We start from the raw sequence: 26,278 nt of genomic DNA on the forward strand, positions 1-26,278 counted from the left end.
TGTGCCCCATGGAGAAACTCAATGTACTTGTCTTGGACCATTTCCGCTGGTCACTTCCAGGCAGGTCACTTGGAAGCGCTTCCGGAGTCTCTCTCAACTTCTTTTCTCCAGAGGCTGTTTTAGAAAGTCCAGAACAATTGCTGGTAGTCCAGCCCAAGCTGTCCTGCTATATGGCTCTCCGAGTGTCCCCTCTGACCCCACCCTGCTATCTGAGGGCAGAAGGCCACCCCTGGCTGGCCACCCAGGCTGCAGACTCTCTGTCAGGAAAGCAGGAAGCTTAGCTTGGGGGAACTGCCCAAAGAGATGGCAGCCTCCAGCTTGCTCTGGGACACCAGCATCCTCTCTGCCCTCAGTCCAGCCTGAAAAAAGGACCAGCACAGCCTCCAGGAACTGAGCTCTGGGATTGTAACCAGCCCTGGTCTATCCTGGCCACGCTCCCACACCTACCCTTCCCAAGGAGGCCAGGACAAGAAGGAGAGATGCAGCTAGGGACAGAGGCAGAGACATGGGAACTTGGGAAGAGAACACATGTGGTGAACATGGTGAGACCCCACAAGGACTTGTCACATACATGACAGGCATGTCACAGAATCACCCCCATCCTCAAAGGCCCAGGACTGGTGCAGCCCCTGCCCTCAGATACAGGACACAAAAACTGGTGCCAGTGAAGGACTGCTCTTCTCGGCTCTGCAGCTGCCCAGACTGGGTAGGACAGTCACCTGAAGCCACTTGGAGGGGTCCCATAACAAGGTCTACAGGACACAGAGCTCAGGATACCTGAGGCACAGGGCTGCCTGCTGGCCCCTCTGCCTGAACCTTGGTACCACCACCAGCACCCCCACACCTCAGCCCCAGCTCCCCAGGCCAGCCCTCAGAGGTCCCTGCTCCAGAGGCAGCAAACATCCGGGCCCCGGGGCCTAAAGGGCTCCCTCTTCAATGGACACATCTTTAAATATATACAATGGGGTGTTCTCTTTTTTTCCTTCTCCCTTCTTTCTATACATTGGGCTCTAAAATCTGGGCCATCCTGCCACCCGCATTAACTGCGTTAAGGAGGAATTATAAAAAGAAATCAAATTTCCCATAGCATTTGAGCGCCATTAAAATGCCAAACAATAAACTACCAGGCTGCAAATTAGATCAGTGGAAATATCAAACACATTGAGGTATAAAATCCATAATTGCATTTAGTGGCAGCCGTCCCTGGAGAGGCCCTGCTAAAGATCATCACAGCCCCGCATATGAGAAGCTATTGACAGAAGAATAAAAATCGACAGGCCAACCAAATAAACCGCGCGGGCCTCATTAAATATTCAGCAACGGAAATTTGACTATCCTGGGCCTCTCCCCTTGGTCCCATCCTGAGCCCTCCTCTGCCCCTCCTCAGTCACTAACAGCTTGCACAGGCAGGGCCAGGGGAGAGTGTCGGCGGCAGTCGGTGGGAAGGGGCCAGGCTGCGCAATAACAGGGGGACTCCGCCGGGATTATTATTGCTGGGCGCGTGTTATTAGCTTTCACCCCAGAGTAGGTGGCCCGAAGTCTTTAATTAGGTCATTACAGGGTAATTTCCAGGGAGGTTTTAACTCCTTAGCAGCTGAAAAGCCTCCAGCCCAAGCCCAGTGGAGCTTAGGGTGAGACCCTCTAGGCCGGTAGAGGGGTGGGGCATGGGCCAGGCTTTGTTCAAGGCCCCTGGAGAATCAGATTCACCTGCTCCAGGCCAGACAGATGATGGAGGGGCAGGTTGGCTGGGAGCCCCATTACCAAGCCCTCGGGGACTGGCCCCAGGATGCAGAGGGACCCTCACCCGGCAAAGCGGGGCTCCAGCCCATCTGGGGGCCCCATCCTCTGGGGATAGCTTATGGCTCTGCTCCTGCCTCACTGTCTCTCCCTCCCCTCCTCTCTTTCCTCTTCTTTTCTCCTGTCCAATTATTCCCTTCCTTCCCCTCCCTTCCCCTCCTCTCCTACCAGCCTCTTTTCTCCTCTCCAATTCTCCTTTCCAACTCTCCTTTCCCCTCCCCTTTCCTCCTCTCCTCCTCCTTCTCTCTCCTCTCCAATTCTCCTTCCCAATTATTCCCTCCCTCCTTCCCTCCCTCCTCACCTAGAGCCGGGCGATCCGCCCCTCCCTCCGTCCGCACCTAGGAGCTGCCATGTATAATGCATGCAGTGGAAGCGCCCAATAGGATTAGGCACCTCCGCCCGTCCTGGGGAGAGAAAGTTTATGTAAATGACTGATGACAGCGCTATTGTGTGAGGAATATCAATGGAGTAATTACAGTTACATCGGGCGCCCGCGCCGCCGGCCCGTGTTAATTTTTCACCGGCTCCCCCGGGAGAGATCGGAGCGCGCTCCGAAGAGCACAGCTAATAATGGGAGCTCCGAGCCGCCGCTGCGCCACGCGCCCCGAGGTCTTTCTGAGCAGACTGCTAAGCACTGGCTGTCTCCCCGGAGAGCCGAGAACAGAGATAAAATGATTAAAAACTGCCAAGCGGGCCTGGCAATCACTCGCTCCGCTGTCAGCCCCAGACAAGACAAATCTCTGCGATTTTGCTCTTCCCTCCTCTCCCTTTGTGAGCCCCCGAGCTGGGACATGGGGGACCGGGTGGGGTCGGGGTCAGCTCCCCAGGGTGGCAGGGCCGCGGGCAGGGCAGCCAGTGGCAGCGGGGAGGGCGCTGGCCCCCTGGGCTGCAGGCTGGTGCAGAGGCTGCGGGGAGTCCTGGGGAGCCCCGGAGGTCTCGCCGTTCACCTTGCTCCTCCCAGGGAAACTCCATCCGGGCACACCTGTCAGGGCACACCTGTTGGGAGAGATGGGCAGGCGCACCTGGGAGGGCACAGCAGTGGGGCGCCCCCACAGGAGCATACCTGTCGAGACCCACCTGCCAGGGACACCAGCAGAGAGGGGCTCACCTGGGCCAGGAGCTCCTCAGACTTCGGGAACCTGCCCCCTGCCCTGGAACTGCTGCTCCCTCTCCCCATGCTTCCCCACGCAGCCTGGGCGCTTCCAGACCCTGAGATCCCAGCCTGGACAAGGTTCCCTGCCATGGGCCAAAGCAGGTCCGGGCAGGGCTGCAGAGGGGGAGGTGTGGGGTTTGTGCCTCCTCTGGAGGGTTTAGGGCCCGTGGTGGGAGGGGGCCCTGGGTGTCCATCCCTTTGGCCCTGAGGCTACAGCAGGGTCAAGTTCCTGAGAAGACAGAGAGGAGGGGAGGGGAGGAACTGCCGCTGTTCCCAGTACAGGGTTGGGGGTGGGGGGGCGGAGACGGGACAAGTACCACAGTCCCTGAATCCAGTCACCCATCATCACCCTGCCCTCCCGTGCACGTGAGAGAGGTAAGAGGAAATTCCCACCGAAACCTGGGCTGGCTCTCAGAGTCTTGGCCAGGGACGCAGGGACGTCACAGTCCAGGAAGGGCCATCTGCTGCTCTGCCTGTCACACTCAGCCCACGTCCATACATCACACCCGCAGGGCCCACAGTGACACAGGTGCACACCCTCCCCACGCCCTGATACATTAGCCCACGATGGCCAACACCACACGGACACCCAGACTCACACAGCATCCTCAGGATGAGCCCGTATGCCACACACCACAGAATCACCCACAACCACACACACACAAATGCACACGCACACGCCTGACTGCACCAGTGCACACAGATACAGGGTACCCTGAGCTGTGCTCACAAAGTGACAGGCAGGCACCCTGAGCCACAGGCACAGAGGGTGACGTGCAGGCTCAGGGACACACCCACAGCACACACAGGGACACACACACTGACACAGGCGCCGCCCCTGCCGTATGCTCTGGCATCTGAATTCAGAAGAATAAGCCAGAGTCCCCAAGGAGGAGCTGAGCCTGCCTCTCCAGATGCTGCCGGTTCCAGAGCACAGTGCCACCACCTACCACTGCCTGTGATCAGCTCAGCTGCAGCGGGTAAGGCAGGTATGCTTGAAGCAGCGACAACTCCCTGACTGATAGCACGGGCACAAAAGCTAAGCAGAGCTTATGCTGGTGACCTCTGGCTAGGTCTGCCAGGTTGGGCCAGTCCAGACCAGGCCGACAGCTGCCTACCCTCTTGCCCAAGGCTTCCTGGGTCCCACCCAGGGAGTATGGCCAGAGAGGTGCCATCTCACCACTTGTCATGTGCACACACATCTCTAGAGACACACTCGCACATACGTGTGCCTGCATGCATGCACACAAAGACATGGACGCCTGGTGCCCACTGAGATCTGAACTGCACATATTCACTGAGTCTCTACCATGGGCCATTCCCTGTGCCGGATGCTGGGTGACAGCCCTGACCTAGAGGACAAGGTCGGGCTCTCATTCAGCGCAAATCCCTGACACCCCCTACACACACCTATGCACAGGTGTACTCACAGTCATGTGAACTAGGGTGCACAAACTTGAACACTACCTTGTAGCGCCCCTCTCCCCGTGTCCACAGCCTCCATTCACTCTCTTCTCTGGCCCCCCACATCCCCTTGCAATCCACACAGCAGCCAGAGTGCATGTTCTCACCTCAAATTTGACATGACACCCCCCTGCTTAGAACCCTTTCATGGCTTCCAGGGGCCCTGGAGTAAAGGCCAGACTCTCTAGCACAGACTTCAAGACCTTTTGTGACCTGACCTCTCCAGGCCCTTGTGCATGCTGATCTTTGCCTGAAACCTGCTCTCCTGCCCTCTTTCCCTGGATAATTCCTCTGCTTTCAGCTTCAACAGCTCTTCCTCCACGAAGCCCTTTTCCATCCCCTAAGACTGGGTGAGGAGCCCTGTCCTCTGGGACCACAATGTCCTGTATTCCCTCTATCAGGGCCTTTACAAGCTACTTCCACTGGGCAGGGCTGTGTCTGCCTTGTGTCTTTAGTACCCAGGACAAGGCACGCAGCAGCTTCTCAGCAAATATCAGAAAGGAGGAAGGGAGGAAGCTGCTTGTGGGGTCGTAGCTCCTGAGTGAGAGTGGGGCCTGCAGAAGGCTTGGGTCCAAAAGGGTCATAAAGGGGAGGGCTCCAGTATGAAGGATACCCAGGGAACTCATCGGGCTGTCTTCTAGCAGGAAGTGGCTGTCACTCCCATCATTCGTCCCCAGTGCTGGTCCCTGGGCCATGGGAGTGGGACGCCTCTCCCTGCACACCCCTGAAGGGCTGGCAGCCCACAGGGGAGGTTCTGGCTCAGCCTGCAAGTGTTCAGTTAAGCCTCAGGCCCTCCCCTCCTTTCCTTTGAGAGGCCACAGCCCATGACACCTAAGATGCGCAGCCCTTGGTGCTCTTTAGTCAAGGCCCAAATCCAAACAGCTAGGTGGCCTCGGAGCAGTTACTTAACCTCTCAGAACTCCAGTTTCCTGAGCTGCAATTTTGTGAGACTTGGATAATAATCATCTAGCAGCTATCATTTCCTCACTCGCCGGAACCCCTGATTTGGGTTTTTAGCATAACAATTTTACAGGTGAAAAAAAACAAGCTAAATGGCAGAAAGTGATGGAACCAAGGTTGAGACCACCAGCCTCCTCCGAAACAGTTATTCCCCTAAATCTCAAAGGTCATGTGTGTGACTGTGCTGTGACATCAATCATCAGCGTGGCTGGGCTTGTCAGCCTCCACACCTTTGCCCAGGCAGTGCCCTCAGCCTGGAGTTCCCTCACCATAGCATCTCCTCCGATTGCAACTGGTTTTGCAGAAGCTTCTCGTGCTCACCTCCTCTATGTAGCTGTTCTCAGTCTTCCAAGTCCCAGCGGTCTACCTCCCCTGCCTTTGTGTAAGTCCCGGGACATCTTGCCTGCTCCCTGTGTTGGCCATGAGCGAGTGGGGTCAAGCAGCTGACTAGAAGAGGAGTGCGAGGGCTGGGGGAAGTGTGGACAGGAGCTGGAGTCAGACCTGGTGGTGAAGCTCCCCAGCCGTGTGGCCCTGGGTAAGTAGCCACTGGGTTCTGGGTGTCAGTCCCCTCATCTGTGAAATGGAAATGACAGTAACACCTGTCTCCCAGGCATGTCAGGAGGCTTCATCTGGTGCTCGTGCCTGGCTGGCATGCAGCTGGTGCTAGGGCTTAGAAGCCAATCTGCAGAGCCACACTGGCACCAGCTTGAGGGTGAGAGGCCAGCCAGGGGCAGAGAGGAGAGGAGAGGGAATGGTGAGCCCTGTGCTTCTAACAGGCCACAGGCTTCCGTGTCTCTGGGCTTTGGCTCACACTGTACCCCATAGCTGCAAATCTCTCCTCCTCGCCTTTCCTGACTGTCCAAATGTCACCTGCCTGGTAAAAGCTCTCCCACCTCCCCAGGCAGCACCCCTTCTTCCAGGTACGCCTGCAGCAGGACCCTCCCATGGATTAATCGCTACAAAATTAATCCCTACAACAACCTGGACAGTAGGAACAGCTGTACCCATTTTATAGATGACTAACTTCAGGCTCAGAGAAGTCAAAGGACTCAAGATAGTGGCTCGTGGATGTGGCATTGGCCGGGGATGGGGGGGCCCCAGAACCTGGCACCAGGGGCTAATGCAGGAGGTGCGCAACTGAAAATCTCCACGGGGACAGTCCCTGAACACCTACTGTGCACCAGGTCTGCTCCTGGCATCTGCCGTCCCTTGGCTAGACTCGCCCTGTTCAGCACCATGGTGGCAGCTGAGGGCACGACACTAGTGTTTTCTTCCCCATGCCTTCCTGATACCCACACAGGGTGTGGAGGGAGGAAGTTCCACATGTGGTTCTGGAATGCTTGTATGAAACTGACGCTGTCTTCAGAGACCTGCCCACTGAGGCCTCTCCATGGTCCCCCAGTCACTGCTGGGCAAGGAGGCTTTCCAGTCTCAGCCTTCACCACCGTGACTTCCAGGTGCCCTCTTGTGCCCCATCCTGCCAAAGTTGGTGCTTCTCCTCTGGGTTTCCCTGCCCGCTCCTCATCCCAGGTAGGCCAGGCTGGGACTCTCTTGCTCATTTGGGGTCCTGGCGTCATTCCAGTCCTGCCTGGAGCAGGGGTCCTTCCGGTTGGATGAGCGAGCTGGGCTTCCTTCTTCTCTCCCTCCTGCCTTCCCCAAACATTCACTGAGTACCTATTGTGCCAGGTGCATCCCTAAGGTATCAAAAGCGGGAACCACAGGGGGAACGAGGCATCTCAGAGGTCAGCTGGCAGAGGGGTCACACAAAGCTGTGTGAACTTGGACTGCCAACTACCCTTGCTGTGCCTCAGTCTCCATATCGCTGAAATGGGGATAAAAACAGACTCTGCCTCACAGGCTATGAGGCTTACGGTTGACTGAAATAATGTGATCCTTAAATCAGTCTGCACAGGGTAAAGGCTCTGGAAATAACAATCAAACCCTCTTCTTCCATCATGCTGTATAATTATGTGCCTGCTGTATAACCATGTCAGGAGTGGGCAGTCCTTTCGGAGGAGGGGAGAGCTACAGGGAGGATGTGCTGGTGGGCTCCGTGGCTTCTGCCCACTCCCCGTCTCCCAGAGGGTACTAATTTTGCCCCTCTATCCCCTAGCCTGGCCCCCATGTCCCAAGGTTTCAGGAAGGAGAAGAACGCTGCCCCAGCTAGTCCCCAGGATCGGCCAGGTGTCCTCCCAGTTGTCTTGTGGAGCCAGAATGCTGCAACCCACCCACCCATGCCAGGCAATAAGCCAGGACCAGGGAGCTTCATTCATCAAGATGGACAGGTAACCACAGTTCATTCATTCATGCACAATGACATGACACATGGACACACCTACCAAGTACCAGGCCCTGTGCCAGGCTCGGAGGTGCCCTGGGCAGAGGTTCTCAGACCTCAGCATGCAAGCCTTCCCCCAGGGGCCATCTGGGAATGCAGATTCATGGGCTTCACCTCGAGGGTTGGAGTTCTTTCACAGACCTAGGATTCTGCATGTTTAACACGTGCTGCAGGACAGACCCAAGCCTGGAGGACAGGGGTGGGGCTCACGGCCAGAGAGACTCCATGAAACCGGTGACTCTTGTGCCAGGCCTTGGGAGTAGGGAGAGTTTTCCAGAAGAAAGGATGATGGGCCAGGGGATGCCTCCTGGGCAACCACCACAGCCTGAGCAAGACCTTGATGTGGGCAAGTGTCTGAGACATGCAGGAATGGCAGGTGAGCTGGGGGCTTGCCTGCAGGGCTCAGCACAGAATGAAAAGGCAGGGGCAGGGCCACTTGTTCAAAAATTAAAAATTTCAAGAGTGTGAGAGCAGAGCATTAAACCAAGCTAAGGGCCCTTCTGGGTGTGGGGCCCAATGGGGCTGCACAGGTCCAGCCGGCTCTTCCAGGGACCCAGCTAAGTGGGTCACCCCTGCTGGGACCAGCCCAGAGTGCTTAGGACCCCAAGGCCTTAACCAGGCAGCCGAGTACCTGGGTTCCAGCCACCCCAGCTCCAAGCCCCAGGCCTCTGTGACCCTCCCTGTGCCCTGTTCCCTCTCCGGTTCCCGCAACTACCCTCACCTCCAAGGTGGCAACAGCCTCCTCCTACCGATCTAATCCCAGGCGCATGTTGTCAGCATCAGCTCCATAAAGTGCCTCTCCAGTTCCTGTCACTGCCCTGTCCAATAACCTTCAATGGCTCCCTCCTGCCCACAGGATAAAATCCAAATGCCAGAGCAGAGCTGCGGGCTCCTGCCCTGCTCTGCAGCCTCCAGTCCCAGAAGCCCCTCCACCAGACTCACTGTCCCAGCCCACCCATTTAACCCCCAATATTCCCGCTGCCAGGGCCCCCTCCTGGAATGCCCTCCCCAAATCCTCCCAAGCTGCAGCCTCCCATCTTACGGGCACCTGCCCGTGGTAAGCTGGCACACACTCTTGCTGCCTTCTTGTGTGACTAATGAGGCCCCTGCCCACAACCCTTCCCTCTAAGAAAAACGGCTCCAATGGACTGGTATGGCTCTTTGAACACAGCATCTCATCTCACTCTTCCCACAACCTGGAAGGTAGGTTCTTTTTGTGCATTTTGCTTGCGAGGGAGTGGAGACTCTGAGAAGCTAAGGAATTCGTCAAAGGTCACACAGCTAGAAAGAGGCCAAGCCCAGAGTCCAGCCCAGCTCCTGACCCTTATACTTTCTTTCAGTATGAACTGAGCACCTACCGTTCCCTGTTCTAGCTGAGACTCGATACATATGGTCAAAGGCGGCCCCCTTTGAGGCCCGGCACAAAGGACTGTGGGAACATCAGTAACAAAATCAGCAGGAACCACTCACCTAACGAGGACTGGCAACTGCTCCCTCTGTGAATCATCCTTACCCGGAGGCAGGGGTCTGATCCTCAGTAAACTTTGAAGAAACGGAGGCACAGAGAAGTTAAAGCCTCTAACCTAAGGTCACACAGCGGCAAGTGGTAAAACCTGAGGTTCCAACGCACTGGTGAAAAATCTGGTTAAGTTCTCGGCCTCCCAAGGAAATCAGTTCTGGGGTCACAAAATCCAAGAGCCAATATCTGCAGGCACACAAGAGTGTGCTGGCCTGATTTCTGCTCAACTCTGCCCTCGCCCCCATCCCCAACTCACCCCACCCACCCAGGTAGCCTAGGAGCTCTCTGAGGGCAGGGTAGGCCTGCCCCATCCTGGCCTAGCTGAGCGAGCACCTGGCTAGGAAGCTGAGCAACTCAAAAGGCCTCCCAGCTGGACTCCTGGGAATCAGCAACCCAGACCTAATAGGCATTAGGTCTCTTACCTAATACCTCTTCTTCCTGACCTCCAGCCACGAGCACTCCCCAAGCAGAGCACAGGGTTGGGTCCCTGATACTCCATGTGCCCCAAGGCAAGATGTTTCCTTTTACAAATCATTATTAGTACTATCATTACTGTTATTTTAATTTAAATCTTTTGACGTTCAGGCAGATGTTTCTCTGCAGCCGTAAGGGCATGTCTGTGGGAGGATGGCACCTCGGGGACTGGCCTGAACTCTTGCCACGTGGGACAGCCCAACCAGTGGGCGGCCAGCTCCATCCTCCTCCAGGGGTCTGTCGCTGCTCACTTATCAGGCTGACATCCCACAGGGGGGCCACTGCCCTGCCTGCCCCTTCCGCTCCACGCCTGCCGACTGGAACCAGAGCTGGAGGGGTGGGCAGGCGGGGGCACGTGGGAGGGGGCTGAGCCCTCACCACAGGCCCCTTTGCAGTTCAAAGTGACACATTCAGGCAGCCGTCCCTTCAAAGGCCAGACAACGCCTGCCCTGAATTGCTGCACCGGCAGCCCGGAGCCAGGAAAGCACTGCAGGGGTAAAGGTGGCCCTGTGAGGGCTGGCCACGCTCCCATCCATGGGATGGACTTCCACTATCCTGGGCAGGAGGGCAGACCCTGACCGGCCCCATCCTGTGGTGTAATCCTTGGAAAATCACCTTCCCTCTCTGAATCTCGCTGCTTTCACTCTGTATTGGCAAAGTACTGAGAAGGCACTCAGGGGTGGTCATGCATAAAGCTGACAACACTGATGACGAAGATGATGATTCACAGCCTCTCTCTGAGAGGCACCGCCCCAAAGACAGGCTACCTGAGTGTGGTTCCCATCAGCTGCTCACTAGCTGTGTGACCTAGGGCGAGACACTTAGGTTCTCTGTGCTTTAGTTTCCTCTTCTGTAAAACGGGGCTCGGAAGGGATGATGCCATGCCTGTTTGGCACCAGACAGGTCACAGATAACAACCCTTTCCCCAGGGCTGAAATGTGCCCTGCCTACTGCCAGGAGAGTTGGTCAGGCCAAGTCAGACCCACTGAGAAGGCTCAGTGCAGGTGCTCCCTCAAGCCTGGGTTCCCGGGAGCTGAGAAGTGGTTCCAAGGGCAGGTTGTGGCACCCACAGATGCTAACTCTGTGCTGCATAGACCCCCACTGGCTGTGTGGCCCTAGGTGTGTGGCTTCACCCCTCTGAGCCCCAATTCTGTCACCTGGAAACCCAGGCAAACAAGAGTGCTTTTTTTTGTTGTTGTTGTTGTTGAGACGGAGTCTCGCTCTGTCGCCCAGGTTGAAGTGCAGTGGTGCAATCTCGGCTCACTGCAAGCTCCGCCTCCCGGGTTCACGCCATTCTCCTGCCTCAGCCTCCCGAGTAGCTGGAACTACAGGCGCCTGCCACCATGCCTGCTAATTTTTTTTTGTATTTTTAGTGGAGACGGGGTTTCATCGTGTTAACCAGGATGATCTTGATCTCCTGACCTCGTGATCCGGCCGCCTCGGTCTCCCAAAGTGCTGGGATTACAGGCGTGAGCCACTGCGCCTGGCCAACAATAGTGCTTTTAGGAAGTCTCATCAAGATTTAGGGTGCCATCTGAAGCTGGCAATGATCAGCTTGCCATTGGGGAAATCACTGCACCCAGGTCAAGCTTCGATGTTGGCAAAATGGGAAATAATATTAATAAAACCTGCCCCTAGAGCAGTAAGAAGATTCAGTGAGCGAATCCCCATCAAAGCCTTATCACAAGCAGCATGAAATGAACACCGGCCATTCATTAGGAGCCATTTCTTCAACAAACAACATTGAGTTGCAATACCAGGCCACCACCGGGGCACCAATCCCAGTCAGAGGCCAGACTCCACCCTCCCAAAAGGCTGCTGAAAGTTTTCTCATGACACAGTGCCTGGGTTCCATTTATCAGCTGTGTGGCCTCGGGCAAGTTACTTAACTTCTCTGTGCCTTGGTTGTCTTACCTGTCAATGAAAATAATAACGGAAGCCATGTCGTAGTGTCATTAAAGCATGCAAAGTGCTGAGAGCACTGCCTGATGGATTACAAGTGCTAAACAAGCATCAGCTGGGGTTATTATTGCTGCTGCTGTTGTGCACGCTCCAGGTCTTCCCTGCCCTTCAGAAAGCATCGTGCAGCTGGGCTTCCTTCTGCGGCTCACAAACTCGGGAAGTGTTAGCTCCTGAGAGGTGCCCCAAGTACCCTGCAGAATGGAGGCTTCTGTGGGCTTCCTCTCTGGTCTGTTTCCCTAGCAGCTGGAACGCTTGGAAAAAAAGCACCCAGCCTGCTGGGCTTGTCAAAGCAGGGCTGGCTTTACTAGAACCAGGTTTGGATGGTAATTTTGTGGTCATAACAACTATTTTCCTTACATACTGCTATAGAAAGGGGAACCCCTGCTTTTTTTTTTTTCTTTAACCTAATTGAAGACACTATCAAGTGTAAATACGCTGGAGTTTTTAATAAAAACACGATGGAGAAAAATATTCAAAGCTCAATAATCAGAAGCAATTTGCGTCGCTAGCAGAGATGTGTCATTCCTCCCACACCCCCCTCCCCGCTTGGCTGTGCTCTGTGCGGGACTGGCTTTGGGGATGGCAACTTTAGACCTATGGCAAAAATAATGAACAGCAGTGAGGCTTAGAGATAGCCTGAAAAATATCCTGGAAAAGAAAAACATATGCCAAAGAGTGTGGTGTAAAAGTCATATTTCATGCCTGACTTTAGAGAATGTTAATAAGGATTAGAACCATACTCCAACAGAACAACTATCAGTCAAGGCGGGGTAATTAATTTCGCTTCAGATCTCTGTTTGGGAAAATGAAAGCGGTAAGTGTTGTTTCGCAGCATAGGGATTCCATCGCACTAGAACAACCCAAAGAACTTCCAAAGCCATGTCCTGAACCCAGCTGAGACCTGGCTGTTGCTGGTGGCCTCTCCTGATCTGTCGCCTTGTAGATTTGGGGACCTTTTCCGAATCATAACAATATCAAACTCTTTTTTCCCCCAGGATTGGCTAATAAATATGATTAAGATAACACGACCCAAACCACATGTCCTCTGCTTGGCCTGCAACATGTGGAGGGCAGATGTGTCTTCCGTGCACAGATGACCCAGCCGGCTGCTCCCCCGAGGCAGGGACCCTGGGAGACGGAGTCTCAAGAGGTCCCAGCAGTCCACTGGCCCTCTGAGTACCCAGCCAGGCCTCTGGCCTTCCCATGACCCACTATAGAGAGAAAGGGCCAAGCCCAGGGTGTCTGGGAGTCAGAGACAAGAAAGATGGTGGGATGTGGCACTGTCCTCACCTGGTTTTTGTCCCCCAAGGTCCCAGTTTAGTAGACAGAATTCCCAAGTCACGTGACCCCATGTTATCCAGAAAACTCTCAAAATACTTTCATTGTCCAGGTCCACTTGTCACCCCCTCTTAAAGAGCTGGGATTGAAGAACCTTCCCGTCCCTGAGACCTGGGCCCAGGGAAGACAGAGTAGGCCAGTGTTAAAGCCAGAGTCTGGGAGAGGGTTCTCGAAAGGACTGTGGAGTTGCCACACAGCCCCCAAGCCTGGTAGCATGCAGTTTGGGATTTCCGCCTCTGCTCTGCTACCACAGGACAAGTCGTGGCTGCACTTGGACCTTGGTCTTCCCCTTTCTACTGGGATCTTGAAGAGCCCTTCAGCTGGGATATCCTAAAGCAGCCCAAGGTCCCTGTGAGTGTGGCCCTGCTGTACTCAACTGAGGTCACTGGAGGTCACGCAGGAGGCCGGGCCCTGGAAATCAGGCCAGGGAGGCCTGGGCCTGCTGAGGTTGACAGCCCTGCTCCAGCTCTGGGGAAAGAAGGGGAGCAGGCTCAGAGGCCAGGGCTGGTCAGGGAAGAGCCCCTCCCACCCTGACCAAGCAGGGCTCTCAGCACCAAGGCAAGGCTCTGGGCCAAGGCATGAGTGAGCCTCCTTCTCTGCTTTCCCTTGGGGACAGGAGGGAGAAAATAGAAGAGTCCCTCAAAGTTAGCTCAAGCCAAGCAGAAGGGCTCCAGCTGCCAGGAAGAAGCAGGGCATTCATTCTATCTAGAATCAATGAAGTCAGAAGTAAGCAGGCTGAGGGCAGGGCAGGGCACCTCTCTGAGTAAAAAAGGGAAGAACGGTACCTAGGGGAGGGGCACTATATCGTGGATGAGCCTCAGCTGCCTGCAGGGCAGGGACAGGGTAACCTGGCCACTGGGAGGAGGCTAGAGGGTCTCTCTCCTGCTGGTCCCTGCTCAGAGGTCACTCTGGAGACCAGGCACATCAGGCTCCTCCTGAGCCCAGTAAGATCAGGACGACCTGGCCGAGGAACCCTCTGACACTAGTCTCCGAGGCCTCCTTTCCACTGGGGCCGACTGGGCGTGGACTGTTGCGTCCAGACCCTAATCAACGCTCAGGCGGGGGCCTCCCCCAAGACCAAGGCCTCTTCCCTGCGGAGGAGCCCGGACGGACGGGCGGACGCTGCGGTCCCGGTCGGGCTGATAGGAACCATCTGCGTTGTCTTAGGCCGCCCTTCGGCCCACTGTCCCTCTGAACTCGGCCGGTTCCCGCGGGCCGTTTGATGCTCGCAGGGTCACAGACCCCCGCACACAAATCACCGCCGCGGGGCTGGGGGTGGGGCGGAGGCGCTGAAACCTAATCCGCAGAGTTTGCTCCGCCGCCGCCTCCTCGCTCCTTCCCTCTCTCGCTCGACGCCCCCCAACCCCCCCTTTCCAAACAAGGCTTATTTTTCTTGCCAAAAAAACAAAGTTGGTATCAAGTGTTTTGAGGGAGAAAGTCTCTCCCCCACCCCTGACCTGGAAGGAAGGGCTGGTTGCCGAATGAGCCGGGATTGCAGAGGGGTCTCCAGGAGAGGACAGGCGGGAGGTGAGCTCGGGGCTTCTGGCTCCGTCGGTCCCCTTCCCTGCTGTCGCCTGCCCGTCCCATACTTAATGGCAGCGAATCTCATGGTCTCCGGCCCTGCCCTATCCCTCTAGTCGTCCTGCCCAGAAAGGGTTTCCTCCATCGGAGTTCCCCGTCCCTACGCTGTCAGAGATGGAAGCATCACTTCCTGCTCCTTCTCCCTCCCTATAGGAGGAGGACAGCCCTTGCCTGTCGCTTTTATGAGGTGACACCCTGCTCTCAGCCCGATCCTCCCTGCGCCCGGAGTCTGGGCTGGGCGCGCAGGAGACTGCGTGCACTCTGGCATCCCCGACCGCTGCCAGGGCGCACGGGGACTCAAGAGCGGATCCTCTACGAGCTCTAATAGGAGGCCAAGGAGCGGGGACATCAGAGACAAATTCCTCCGAAGTCCCCCCTCTGGTTCCGCTGACTGGAGCCTTTGGGCTGAAACCCCAGGAGCTCCCCACCCCTGTGTCCATGAGGGGAGCAAAACGGAGCCCCCGGGGGCACGCAGCCTTCGTTTGCTGGGTGTTGGTTTTGCTTTTGGTTTTTTCAGCCGGTGCAGCGACCCGGAACAGCGCGGCCGCTTCTCCGACGCCCGCGGCTCCCCACTGCGCCCAGAGGCGAGCGCCGCGGCTAAAGCCCGAGCCTCGGCGCCCGCTGCGCCTGCCGGAGTTCTGCTTGTCCGAGCAGGCAGCGGGGCTCAGGCACGGCGGCGACGTCGAAGGGCCAGTCGGCAGACGGGGCTGGGTCTCCGCGGCCAGGGCGCCGCAGGAAAGCCCTGCAAACGGTGGGACGAAGGTGGTGGCGGCGGCGGCGGAGGTGGCGAGAAAGGCGCCACGGGCCTGGCGGAGAAGCGGGTTTCCGCGGGGGTCGAACAAAGGAATTCGCCCTCGGAAGAAAGGGGCCGAGCATGCAGCCGGGAATGGCCAACCCTGGAGACCTGCAGGAGTGCGAGCGCTGCGACATTAGTCCCAGGGATCCAACGAAATCTGCCCCGCTGAGGGCCCCAGCCTGGCATCTCCATTCGGCCTCTCTTCTGGTCAATCCCGCTTTAATGGGGGTGTGGTGGGTGTGCACCCAGAGTGCCACCTTTCCTGGGAAAAGGGGACAGAGCAGGACCCGTGCTCTCGGTCAGAGAAGGCAAAAACATCCCACTAACCCTCCCCCCATTCATCATCTAGTCGTGGGGTCATTGTCCCCATTTTCCAGACGCTGCCAATTAAGGCACCCGCAAAACCACCCCTTCCCCCGCCCCCGCAGCAACGCTCCGGCTCCTGAGGCCCAAGCGCGCTAGGAAACGGAAAGCGTCAGTGGGCCACAGGGCCGGAGCCCCCTCTTCCCGCGGCCCTCGGAAGGGGTGGAGGGGACACGGTTGTAAGGTGCTCGGCTTCTTTTCTGTGCTTGACATGAATAAGGGGATTAGGACTGCAAGTTTCCGTCGTTCACTCCGTGGGACAAAGGGCCCCGCGGTTTGAGCGGCACAGCCTCTGATTAAACGACAGAGCCCTGTCACTCAGCACCATCCTAGGTACTTGTGTTCGTGACATAATCTTATTAGAAGATAAAACCGGCGAAATCCTTTTCATAATGAAAAGTTACATTTAATGGCCGGACTCGCCCCCCACCTCCCTCCCCGGAGCCTGCTCGCCTTTCCCCGTTGCTGTTGGATATGGCTCGCCTATAATTGGCATTTAAAGCACCAAGTCCGGGAGAAAAACGGGGTTTAGGGTTTTTGTAATCCCCCTAAACTGTCTTTGTTCGAAATCTCCACAGATACAAGTCTGTTAAGAGTAAATATTTGTGGATTGATACAACCACATTTCCCCCCTGCAAACCAAATCCAAAAAAAAAAAAAAAAAAAAAAAAACCCGCCGCTCGCCGCCCTCGGGCTGGGGCGCAGGAGGGAGGGGGCTGGGGTCTGCCCTAGCGTCCACGCCGGGAACTCAGGAACTCAGCTTTCGGGCCGCCTGGTTGCCTCCAGGAGCTGAGGGACTTTGCACATTTCTCAGGCGGGAAAAGGGTCTTAGATTCTCCCCCGCAACCCCTAATTTTCTGTTCTCTCAATAAACAAACCTCCCTAACTTGCTGCTTTCGGCCAGCCCGAGGGGGTCGGCGGGAGGGCTTGGGGAGGGGCGAGGGCTGTGCTCAACAAGAAATGAAAATGCCAACTCTCCCCGCCAGCCTTATTCCCTCCAGCGGGAGCCTGCAGTGGCTCCTAGGAGAATCACTGGCTCCTTCTGGACCGCGGAAGGCCCCACCCGGTAGGGCACCCCGAGCCCAGCCCAGGTGAGTCCCCAAGCCACCAAGGGTCCCCGAAACGCTGAGGAGCCCGAAGGCTGCTGTAGGGCCCCGGACTCCAGGCTCCAGCCCAGCCAGTCTCAGGATCGGATTCCTCCATAAATCAGCGGCCGGGTGAAAGGGCTACGCTTTAGAAAGGGCAGGACCGTGTGCGCGTATTAGAGCGCGCGGTTCCCAAATCCGGGCTAAACCCTTGGTGACACCGAAATTCATCAACCGCCGCTGGCGCCCGCGACTCGGCTGCGGAGCCCAGGAGCCTATGCTTGGTGTCATCCCACTCCCAGGAAAGGAGAACGTGGTGCACGAACCGCCGAGAGTTGGGCCTGGAGGGATGGGCGGGTGGAGGCCGCTGAAAGCCGCCCCATCCGCGTGTCCGGACGTCGAAGGAAGCTCTCCCGCCCAGGGGAAGGCAATTATTCTAACCTTTTTCTTCCTCTGACCAGGGCTGGCCCTACAGGGGGCAATCCGCACGGAGAAGGTCAGTGACACTCTGCCTCCCAGCCCTCGGGGTAGCGACTCCTCCTCCCCACCCTTGCCAGGCTGGGCGTTCTGGGGGAGATTGGCAACAGTGTAGAGCCTGCACCTTCCGGAAGGTCGGCATAGGAGGACTTAGAGAACCCATCCGGCTTTGGGAGTTGGACCCGCCTGGGGGGAAATCTGCTACAGGGTAACTCTGGGCCGGGAAAAATCTGCTACAGAGTAACTCTGGGCCTGGGGGAAGTTGTTCAAGCTGCTCAGCCTCAGTTTCCTCCCCGCACAGAGCTGGGACGGTACAGTCAGTGAACTTCACAGGGGCTCAACAAACGCCAATGCCTTGCCCTTCTAGATACACGACTGCGTCCTGCCTCCCTGTTCAGTAAGGCTGTGCTCCTGCAAATTCACATCTACACTGACCATGCTCAGGAGCCTCTTGGAAAAAATGGGACCTACGTGTCTCAGTAGTAATGAGGGCCCATCCACAGGCTGGCCTTGGCTCCGAGGAGCAGCCCCTGGCATCCAGACGGGCCCCATTCCCTTTTCAAGGTAAAAAATAAATAAATAAATAAAAACACAGGCCCCCAACCTGGGTGAGGAGCAGAAGGGTGGGCAAGACCCCTCTGGGAGGCCTGTTCAGGAGGCTGCACTTTCTGGGCCTCCCACACAGGACAGACAATGCATTCCTGCCAGACGGGGCTGCCTTGGGCTCATTTCCCAGCAGGAAGGAAGAAAACATACATTGACTGCATGCCCAACACCGGCTGGCATCTGGGTTTGTTCCACTTTATTCTCAGAGCAACCCTGTAAGATTGGAATTACCATCCCCTTTTCACAGAAAAGGGAACTGAGGCTGAGGAAGAGCTGTCAGTCCTTCCCTAAAGGCCCTTGGCCTTTGTCACTAGAAGATGGAGACATTCTGGATCCCCATTCTGTAACTGCTAACAAGCTTGCTCTTCCTTTGATAAAGTGTGCCCCACTGCAGGACCCCTCCATTTGGAGGAGGTCACCCCAGAGCACCTTGATCCTCTGGAACCCCAAAGGCCTGGGCAGCTCAGTCCTGGTCCGGTGCCCACACCCAACAGCCCAGTAACTATAGCAATCCAGGAGTCACATGACAAGAGTCAGAGAGTCCCCTTGGAAGGCAGGAGGCGGGAGAAGGGGGAACAGCAGTCACACCCAACTTGTCCCGTCCCAACCCAGTGCTGCTCCTCCCCTCCTGTCACTGCTGCTGAAGCTCCTCAGGAGGTGCTTGGGGGAGGGACCCCTAACGGCCCTGTGTCCAAGCATGCTCAGCTCATCTTCAGCTACCCAGCAGCTCGGTGGCCTCCTCATTCCTGCCAGACCCAGTGGGCATCGCTGTTGCTCTGGGTGGCCATTACAACCTTCCCCAGCTAGCCACCTCCCCACAGTTCCCAGGAAAGCCTCTCTCACCGCACTGGCCTGGCCAGGAAGCAAACATCTTTGTTTCTTCTGGAACCGGGCTCCAGGAACCGGGTTTTTCCTTCAGCAACACTTCCCCCCAGTTCACCAAGTGCCAAGGCCAGCCAGGTGCTCTGCCATCAGCCAGGACATTTGTCCAGGGTTGGTCTGAGCCAGGCTCCCAATTGAGACAAAGCCTCCCTACAAATGTACCCACACATCCCCAGATCCCCAGCCCCTCATCCTCCCTTTGGGGCCCTAAGGTCAGCAGGGCAGGTCCAGCGGCTGCCAGTCAAGATGCTGAGCAGAAATGGATACAGTATTATCCAGGGAATAACAAAGGAAGGGCCCACGCTGAAATTTATTTGTACTGATCAGGCGAAGCAAAGGTAAAGGGCAGAGAGGAAGTGCTGTCAGCCGGCCTGAAACCCAAGAAAGTTGCCATTGCGAGCACAGTGGCCCCTTATGCCCCACCACTCCCCACCGCAGCAGTAGTTAAAGCAAACACAGGCCCTTCACTGCTCCGTCAGTTACACCTTCCCCCCAAAATTACACAAACTTTGAAACATTTTTCTGAGAGAAGATGGATGCTTCAGGAGACTTGAGGTCAAGGCTAGGCTGTTTAAAGTATATTATTAACAAATAAACATTTACTGCAAAAAAAAAAAAAAAAAAAAAGAGAGAGAGCGAGAGAGAAAAACCCTATAGGCCACCGGGGAACCAAATCATGTTGCTTTTGGCATCAAATGACAGGAGACATTTATGACATGAATGGAGAACACCAGCCGATTGATGAAATGGCAAACGTCTGCCACTTTGCTTCCTCTACCTTCGTGAATCAACTTTTTCAAATATGGTTTTCAGCCTTAGCCCTCTCTCACTACCACCGTCTCTCCACTTCTGACTGCAGTGGCAATAAATATATATAATTTTGGTTTTGCTCTTTGCTGCCATCAGCACAGAATCTGGTTGGAGAGGGCCAGAGGAACTTCCGGCTGGGTCAGCCAGAGAGCCAGGGTCCTCGGGCACCCCCAAGTGACTGACAGCTCACATGTGGCTCCTTGTATGAGTGGACTATCCCTCCCTTCCTTCCTCCCCTGGCTGAGGCTTGATTGTGGTGTCCAACAAATTGGAAGTTATAACTCATGTTGGTGAGAGTATCCTCCATCCTTCAGCCTAACTGATGCCAAAGTAGGACTGGTTTTTTTCCCCTTCCTTTTCTTTATTTTTTAGAAACTTCAGAGCCGCAGGACAAAGGCGGCTCCTTGGAGAAGCATCGCCAGCCACCCATGGGTGGAAACCTCACAAGGCCACAGAGCCTGAGCTGAGGGGACTTCTGAGCTCCTGGAACGGTGTTTCTCCACATTTTAAACCTCATCTTCCTTCTGAGAAATACACAAATCCCCGGATCTCTCCCCCACCTACCCCCTTCTCCATTGGCTGAGCTTTATTTTCTGTGGCTTCAATCACAAAACAATAAGTACGAACAGTTCTTCAAATATGAATTATTAAGCTTTTCCAAGCTATATGCAGGCCCTGGAGATGCCAATTGTTTCCTGGTGGAAATACTGTTGCTCTGGACCACCCTGTCTGTCCCCCAAGGAGAAAGAGCCCAGCACACCCGGCCACCCTGTTGCAGCCCTTTCTGATAATGCAGTTGGCATCTGTGCACACCCACGCAATCAGGTTTTCTACCTCTCTTGAGGTGCAGGAGAGGATAATGGATTCCCCAGAGAATGAGGTGCAGGAGAGGATAACGGATCCCCCAGAGAATGGAATATTTATTGGAGTTCCACCAGGTGCCTGTGTAATCCTCATAACCACCCCGCAAAGTCACATCATCATCCCCAGTTTGTTGATGAAGCCCTGGCTCAGAGATGGGCAACCACTTAGCGAAGATCACACAGCTGCTAAGATTTGGGGCTGGGAGGTGAACTCAGGTCTGACTCGGAGTCTAAAGCTCTTTTCATGGCTGAGGAAGACAAGACTTTCACAGTGTCCTATGAAAGGAAAGGCAATGGCTTCCCCAGGGTGCTCCTCATCCTCCCTGAATGGAGAGGCTGAGGGTAAACCTTGTGTACCATGGAACCTGGGTTTAGAACCTGTTGGCAGTGTGGTGTGTGTCCTCGGAGACAAGGTATTCCCTGCCATGCTCATGGTGAGAACAGTAACAGCAATAACTTCCAGAGTATTAATAACAAGCCAGGCAAGATGCCAAGTCCTTTGGGGTACCTTATCTCAAGTCCTTATAAGAATACGTGCCCCCAGCAGATTAAGTCCCCATTTCAGAGGAGGATCAGGTAGGTGCCAGGGCCATGTGGTCTCTTAAGTCTGGCTCCAATGGACAGGGCAGGAGAGAGCTGACAGTAACCAATCACATACCCCAGAGGAGATCCTCCCAGCCTACTTACCCCACTCAAGAAAAATAGGGCAAACAAATGAGGCCACACCAGCCCAGCGCCCGGGGAGTTGAGGGTGAGCCAGGAGTCACTGTGAATAATGTCTCCGTTCAGCAGCAGGGGACTGCAGCCCCAGGAAGGCCTGTGCTTACCCCATTGCACACAGCCAAGGTGCTGGGGTTAAATGGAGAGGTACCCTCCAAAGGGCCAGAGAGTCCCCAGACTTGGGCTGCCAGGGTGGGCCCTTTGGGCCTCGGCCCCCAGAGACAGCACCATAGAAGCCTTTTTGTAAGGCAAAGTCCTGGCTCCTCCTCCCAAGCAGACAGTTTCCAGGACAGGCGCTCTGCAGCCCTGAGTGAGTTTGATGGTTGGGGCAGGGGGGCTCGCTGGTTGGGGTACACACGGAGGAAGGGGTGCTGCTTGAAGCGGCACCCTGCAGGGGAGCCTATGGGAGGCCTTCCAGGCTGGGAGAAGTAGCCAGAGAAGGCCAGAGGCTGACTGCTCTCCCCCTGGGCCACACCCGAACGCGGGAGTTGGATGGGGAGTGTGGGGGGAGAGGTGAGCCTCCCAGGAAGGTCTTTCCCGGGCTAAACACTTCCAAGGAAAGGAATGTGCAGGGCAGAGCGGTTGGGCCACTGGAGCCACAGCCAGCTGGGGGAAATTTTTAAAAAACTCACCCCAGGACTCAAGAGGGCTTTTTGTGAAACTCAATCAAAGCCTGGATGCTCCCCTTCTGACAAGCTGGGCACATCCTACCTGGGCAGGCGAGCCCAAAGGGCCCCCGGCGGGCCCGGCGGAGCCCTGGAAGTCTGTGCCGCCGAGAGGCTCGGCCGCCCGGGCAGGCCCTGCGGGCGGAAGGGCGCCGCGGCCCCGCCGCCGAGGTAGGAGCGCGGCCCGGGCCGCAGCCCCGCGTCTCGCCGTGCACAAAGGCGCCCGCTTGCACCCCAGCGGGTCTCGGGTCGCCAAACCTGGGAGCTGTCTTACAAGCGATTAGACTCCATTTTGTGACAGATTTTTGGACTCTCCCACCGACCCTCCCCCCTTCCGGAGCCTCCTCCAGGAATTCTCCACCTCTTCAGGATAAAAACCCTTTCCAGACGAGCGACAGACGGCAAGAAAAGAGAGTTACATAATTCTATTTGGCCAAGCCGCCAAGAAAAAAAACATGGGAGGGGAGAACGTGCCTTATTTTTCATTTGTTCTCCGGTGGAGGACGGTGAGAGGTGTTCCTGATTTGGGGGAGGCTGCGTTTCCTCTCCGTTTCCTAACCGGTTTTCTGTCCGAAAAGACTGCTTTTTTGTTGTTGTTGTTGTTGAAGGATCCCCCAAAAATCACTCATGGGGAAAAAGCAGACTTTTGGAGTTAAGAGTGAAAATGCCCAAACTCCACGGCCGGCGCTCTCTTCTGCCCGCCAAGGATGTACAAAAGGATTTTTATCAAATTCAGCTCAATGTGCCCCAGTGTCAATTAATTACCCCCGTGGTGCGTAAAAGAACTTGGCACTTCTGGGAGTCTGGGATCTTTGAGAACAAATCGAAAGGAGGAAGAGACACTTACTAAAAACGGCAACCTCTTTTTAAGGATGGAACCCTGCAACTCAACCAGGGTTGAGGACACATTTTTCAGAAGTTGTGTTTGGTTGGGGGGTTGTTAATTTCCCAATACCGCTGACGCACAGACTCGACAAAATCAAGAAGGCACGTTTCTGTGCCCGCTTGCCTGGATTCTTGTCTGAAAAGCATTTACACACAAATGAAATAAATATGCATCTGCAATTCTCAAAGAAAAAAAGAAATGTAAATAAAAAAATTTTTATTGTGCAAAGAACATCCCTTTCCAGTGAGCTGCTGCCTGCCTGGAGCGGTGCTCCATCTCCCTGTGAAACGACTCACTGGGTATTTGTCCCCAAGATTGTCTTGATAACAACCACCCCACAACCCCACCCCCAGCACATCCTGCCCGCCGGCCTAACACAGATACCTAATTGGCATTATTGGAAAAAACGGAATGAGGGAGGAGGAGTGAACTGTCCACAGCTAGAATAATGCACTCCCCACCCCAGGCTTCAGCCCCACAGGATCCAGACTGAGTGAGGTCTGCCGACCTGAGATTTGCCCTGTGCCAAAAACCATTCCCAACACACCGGACTGCACTGAAGAAGCCGGCTCTTAGGTGACTTTCTTTTTCTTTTTAAAACAAATATACTTTGGACAAAGCAGTCACAAATGTTTAACGTTTAATTGTTTTGTAAGATGAGGTGGTGAGCCGCTCATCTCTAAGGTAACATCCAGCTGAAATTTCATGACTTTACCATTCTGTGCCTGAAGAACCAGGGGGTATCCTTTCTTTTTTAAAAATAGAAGCTCCATAAATAATTATGGCGAGTGGGGGGAGGGCAGACTACGTACAAGCGATTGGAAAGTCTTTTCAACATATTTTGTTTTTTTTTTTTTCTCTTAAGCCGTGCAAATGATTCGGAGGCCTGTTTCTAGTTTCCTGGGCCCCCTTTCCCCCGTGTTGTCGTCCAGGCTGGTGGCTGAGCTGGGTGTAAGTGGCACTGCCAGAGCTCGGGGTCAGGCAAGCAGAGTGTGGCCAGGGGTGCAGGGCGTGGTGGGGAGGGGGTTGGAGGCTGGTGCACCCGGCAGAGGGGCTCCTCTAGCCGGCCCAGAGCCCACAGCCACATCTACCCCAAACTATTTTCCCCATTCAATTTGTGCTGCTCTATGCTTGGGCTGTGGCTGAACCTACTGGCCGCCTCTCCCTCTCCGGGAACTAGAATCATATTAGTCCAGAGCACAGCACAAAGCCGACTGACGGCAGTGTGCCTAAATCTGGGGTGCTTCCTACTGAGAGGAAGGCCTCAGCTGCACTCTGGGACCAGCAAAACAGCAGACCCTCTGAATGGACTCCAATCTCTACCCAAAGATCCCTCAGCTGGAAGAAAGAGCTAGGTGCAAAAAGCAGCTCAGGCTCAGCCCCCAGACCACCAGGCACAGCCAGAACCTTTTGGGGTAAAATCCGACGCACTCTCGAGGGCTCTGGCCTGCACTATTTCCAGGCCTCAGTTTAACAGTTGGGCTGAGCTGCTTTCCACTAGGCCCTGGATTTGGGGACAATCCGTGGGCAGAGCACGTAGGTTGCACTCACCAGGAGGCGCCGGCAGCCCAGCTTTTCTTTCCCTGGAGGCTTGGGCATACAGAGCCCTCTCTGAGCACCAAACCACCTAAGCAGCCTACCGGCTCTGCAGCCTCATCCAGGACGGTTTTCTGCCATCATTAAAAACTTTTGCAGGCACCCACTGTGTCTGCAACAGGGCTTTGGGGATCCCCACACCCCTCTTTCAGTTGTGCCTTCTCACTGCCTCCGTCCCAATTGCATTGCCAGGCAGAAAACCCAGCAGGTCAAAAGAAAAAGCCTGCATGTACTGTTATCTGTCCCCAACCCCGGCCATACAAATCCAGTCTCAGCTAAGAACTAGTTAGCAAGAAAGGCTCAACCCACATCTCTGGCCTCAGCCCTGAGGTTTGTGTTGTACCAGGGCAGAGCGGGCCAACCCCCTCCTAATACACACTACCAGAAAGGAGGCCTTCTAGGGAGGGCTGACTGGGTCCGCTCCTCACTCCCATTGGGAGCCCCAGATTGTAACTTGCCACCTTTTGAGGTCCTCTTCCTAGAATGCTTCTCCAACCAACGAAAATTGCCAAGTGCAAAATTCCCGCATGGAACGGTTTGGGGAATATGGACATTCTTTTCTCTCCATCAGGGACTAAAAGTGCAGCAGGGAGCCTGACAGAAAGGGGGCCTCCCTTGCGGCTCAGGCCGTTCAGTGCCCAGCGCTCCACCTCCTGGCTCCTGGTTCCTGGCTCCAGGCTCCAGGAATCCCAAACCCCCACACACCAGGCCCTTGAAGCAGTCCGCCAGGCCTGGCTCCCTAAAGCACTGTTTTCCTCTGGAAATAAATTTTGGGTTCCCAATTCAGGCCTCCGTAGGGCCAGACCCTACATCCCAGGACCCAGGCACCAAATCCCTCAGCCGGCCCAGCGGAGGATTCCGGGACAACCGATGGCAACTGCGGGCCGTCCGGAGGCTCCCAGGACCCCATCAGTGCCGGCTGGGCTGGGTTGGTCCGCACCAGCCCCAAGACGCGCAGCTCTCGGAACCCTTGGAACTGCCTGGCCCAGTCGCGCACAGAGCCGGCGGCAGAGCGGGCCAGGGCCGGGCCCGGCAGGGGGCTGACCGGGCTCGAGTGCCGGGCGGTGGCGGGGAAGGAGGACGAGAAGCGCTTACTGTTGGTAGTCTTGTTTGCAGTACAGTTTCCGATCCCGGAAGTAGCAGCTGGTGGTGAGGGCTTGCTGACACGCCGCGCACTGCAAACACTCCTCGTGCCAGGACGACTCGTTGACTCGCATCAGGAAGCGGTCGGAGATGGGCCGCTGGCAGCCCTCGCAGACGGCGGGATGCGGGCAGTCGGAGCCTGCAGCGCACAGGGCGAAAGCCCGGCCGTCAGCGCCGCCCGGCCCAGCCCCGGCGTCCCGGTCGCACGGGGCCCACAGCCCCCGGCCCCGAGGGCTCGGGCCGCCCGGGATCACCTCCTGCCGCCTGCGCTCCCCGGACTGCCGCGCCAGGGGCCGGGAGGCCCCGGCTAGTCCGCACCGGTCCGCGGGCTCCGGCGTGGAGGCCGCGGGCCTCGAGCCTTGGCTCGGCGCTGCGCTCTCCCCTTCTCCGGAGAATCCGCGCTCCGTGTTAAGACAAATGAGGAGCACGGCACGGCGCAGGGTGGCCGGCTGGGACCAAGACAGGCGAGGTGAGGCTGGGACGCTCGCTGGCTGACACGCCCCACGGTGGCGTTCGTGGTCTTCTGTCCCCGATCTCCCCCAAATCTGTGGTTCCAGTGACCAGGGAGACGTTTTTCCTCTTAGAATCTCCCCCACCCCAGGTGACCTGGCGCCTCTCCCAAGCTCACCAAGGTGATTGCTAGGTCCTCCATCACCCCTGCCACCCGCCACCTACCACACCGGAGTGGCAGCTCTAGAACCTAGGCCTGTAAAGGATGGTGGGTGGCGACTGCAGCTGTCCTGTCCCCTCAGGACCCCTGCCGGAGGCGTGCTTGCGGCCCTCTGGTGATCACTCCAGTA

At 56.2% G+C, this 26,278-nt stretch overlaps 1 protein-coding gene across 2 annotated transcripts in view; it reads right to left on the reverse strand.

Moving 5' to 3' along the window:
- The window catches only part of LMX1B (LIM homeobox transcription factor 1 beta), an 86,755-nt gene that overhangs the window by 59,965 nt on the left and 512 nt on the right, over positions 1 to 26,278 (reverse strand). For both annotated transcript variants that reach the window (XM_005582201.5, XM_045373817.3), the window contains exon 2: positions 25,431 to 25,617. In XM_005582201.5, the coding sequence (XP_005582258.2) occupies positions 25,431 to 25,617 (187 nt within the window). The remainder of the gene's footprint in view (positions 1 to 25,430; positions 25,618 to 26,278) is intronic.

This window comes from Macaca fascicularis, chromosome 15 (assembly GCF_037993035.2).
Source record: "Macaca fascicularis isolate 582-1 chromosome 15, T2T-MFA8v1.1".
Classification (NCBI taxonomy): Eukaryota; Metazoa; Chordata; class Mammalia; order Primates; family Cercopithecidae; genus Macaca; species Macaca fascicularis.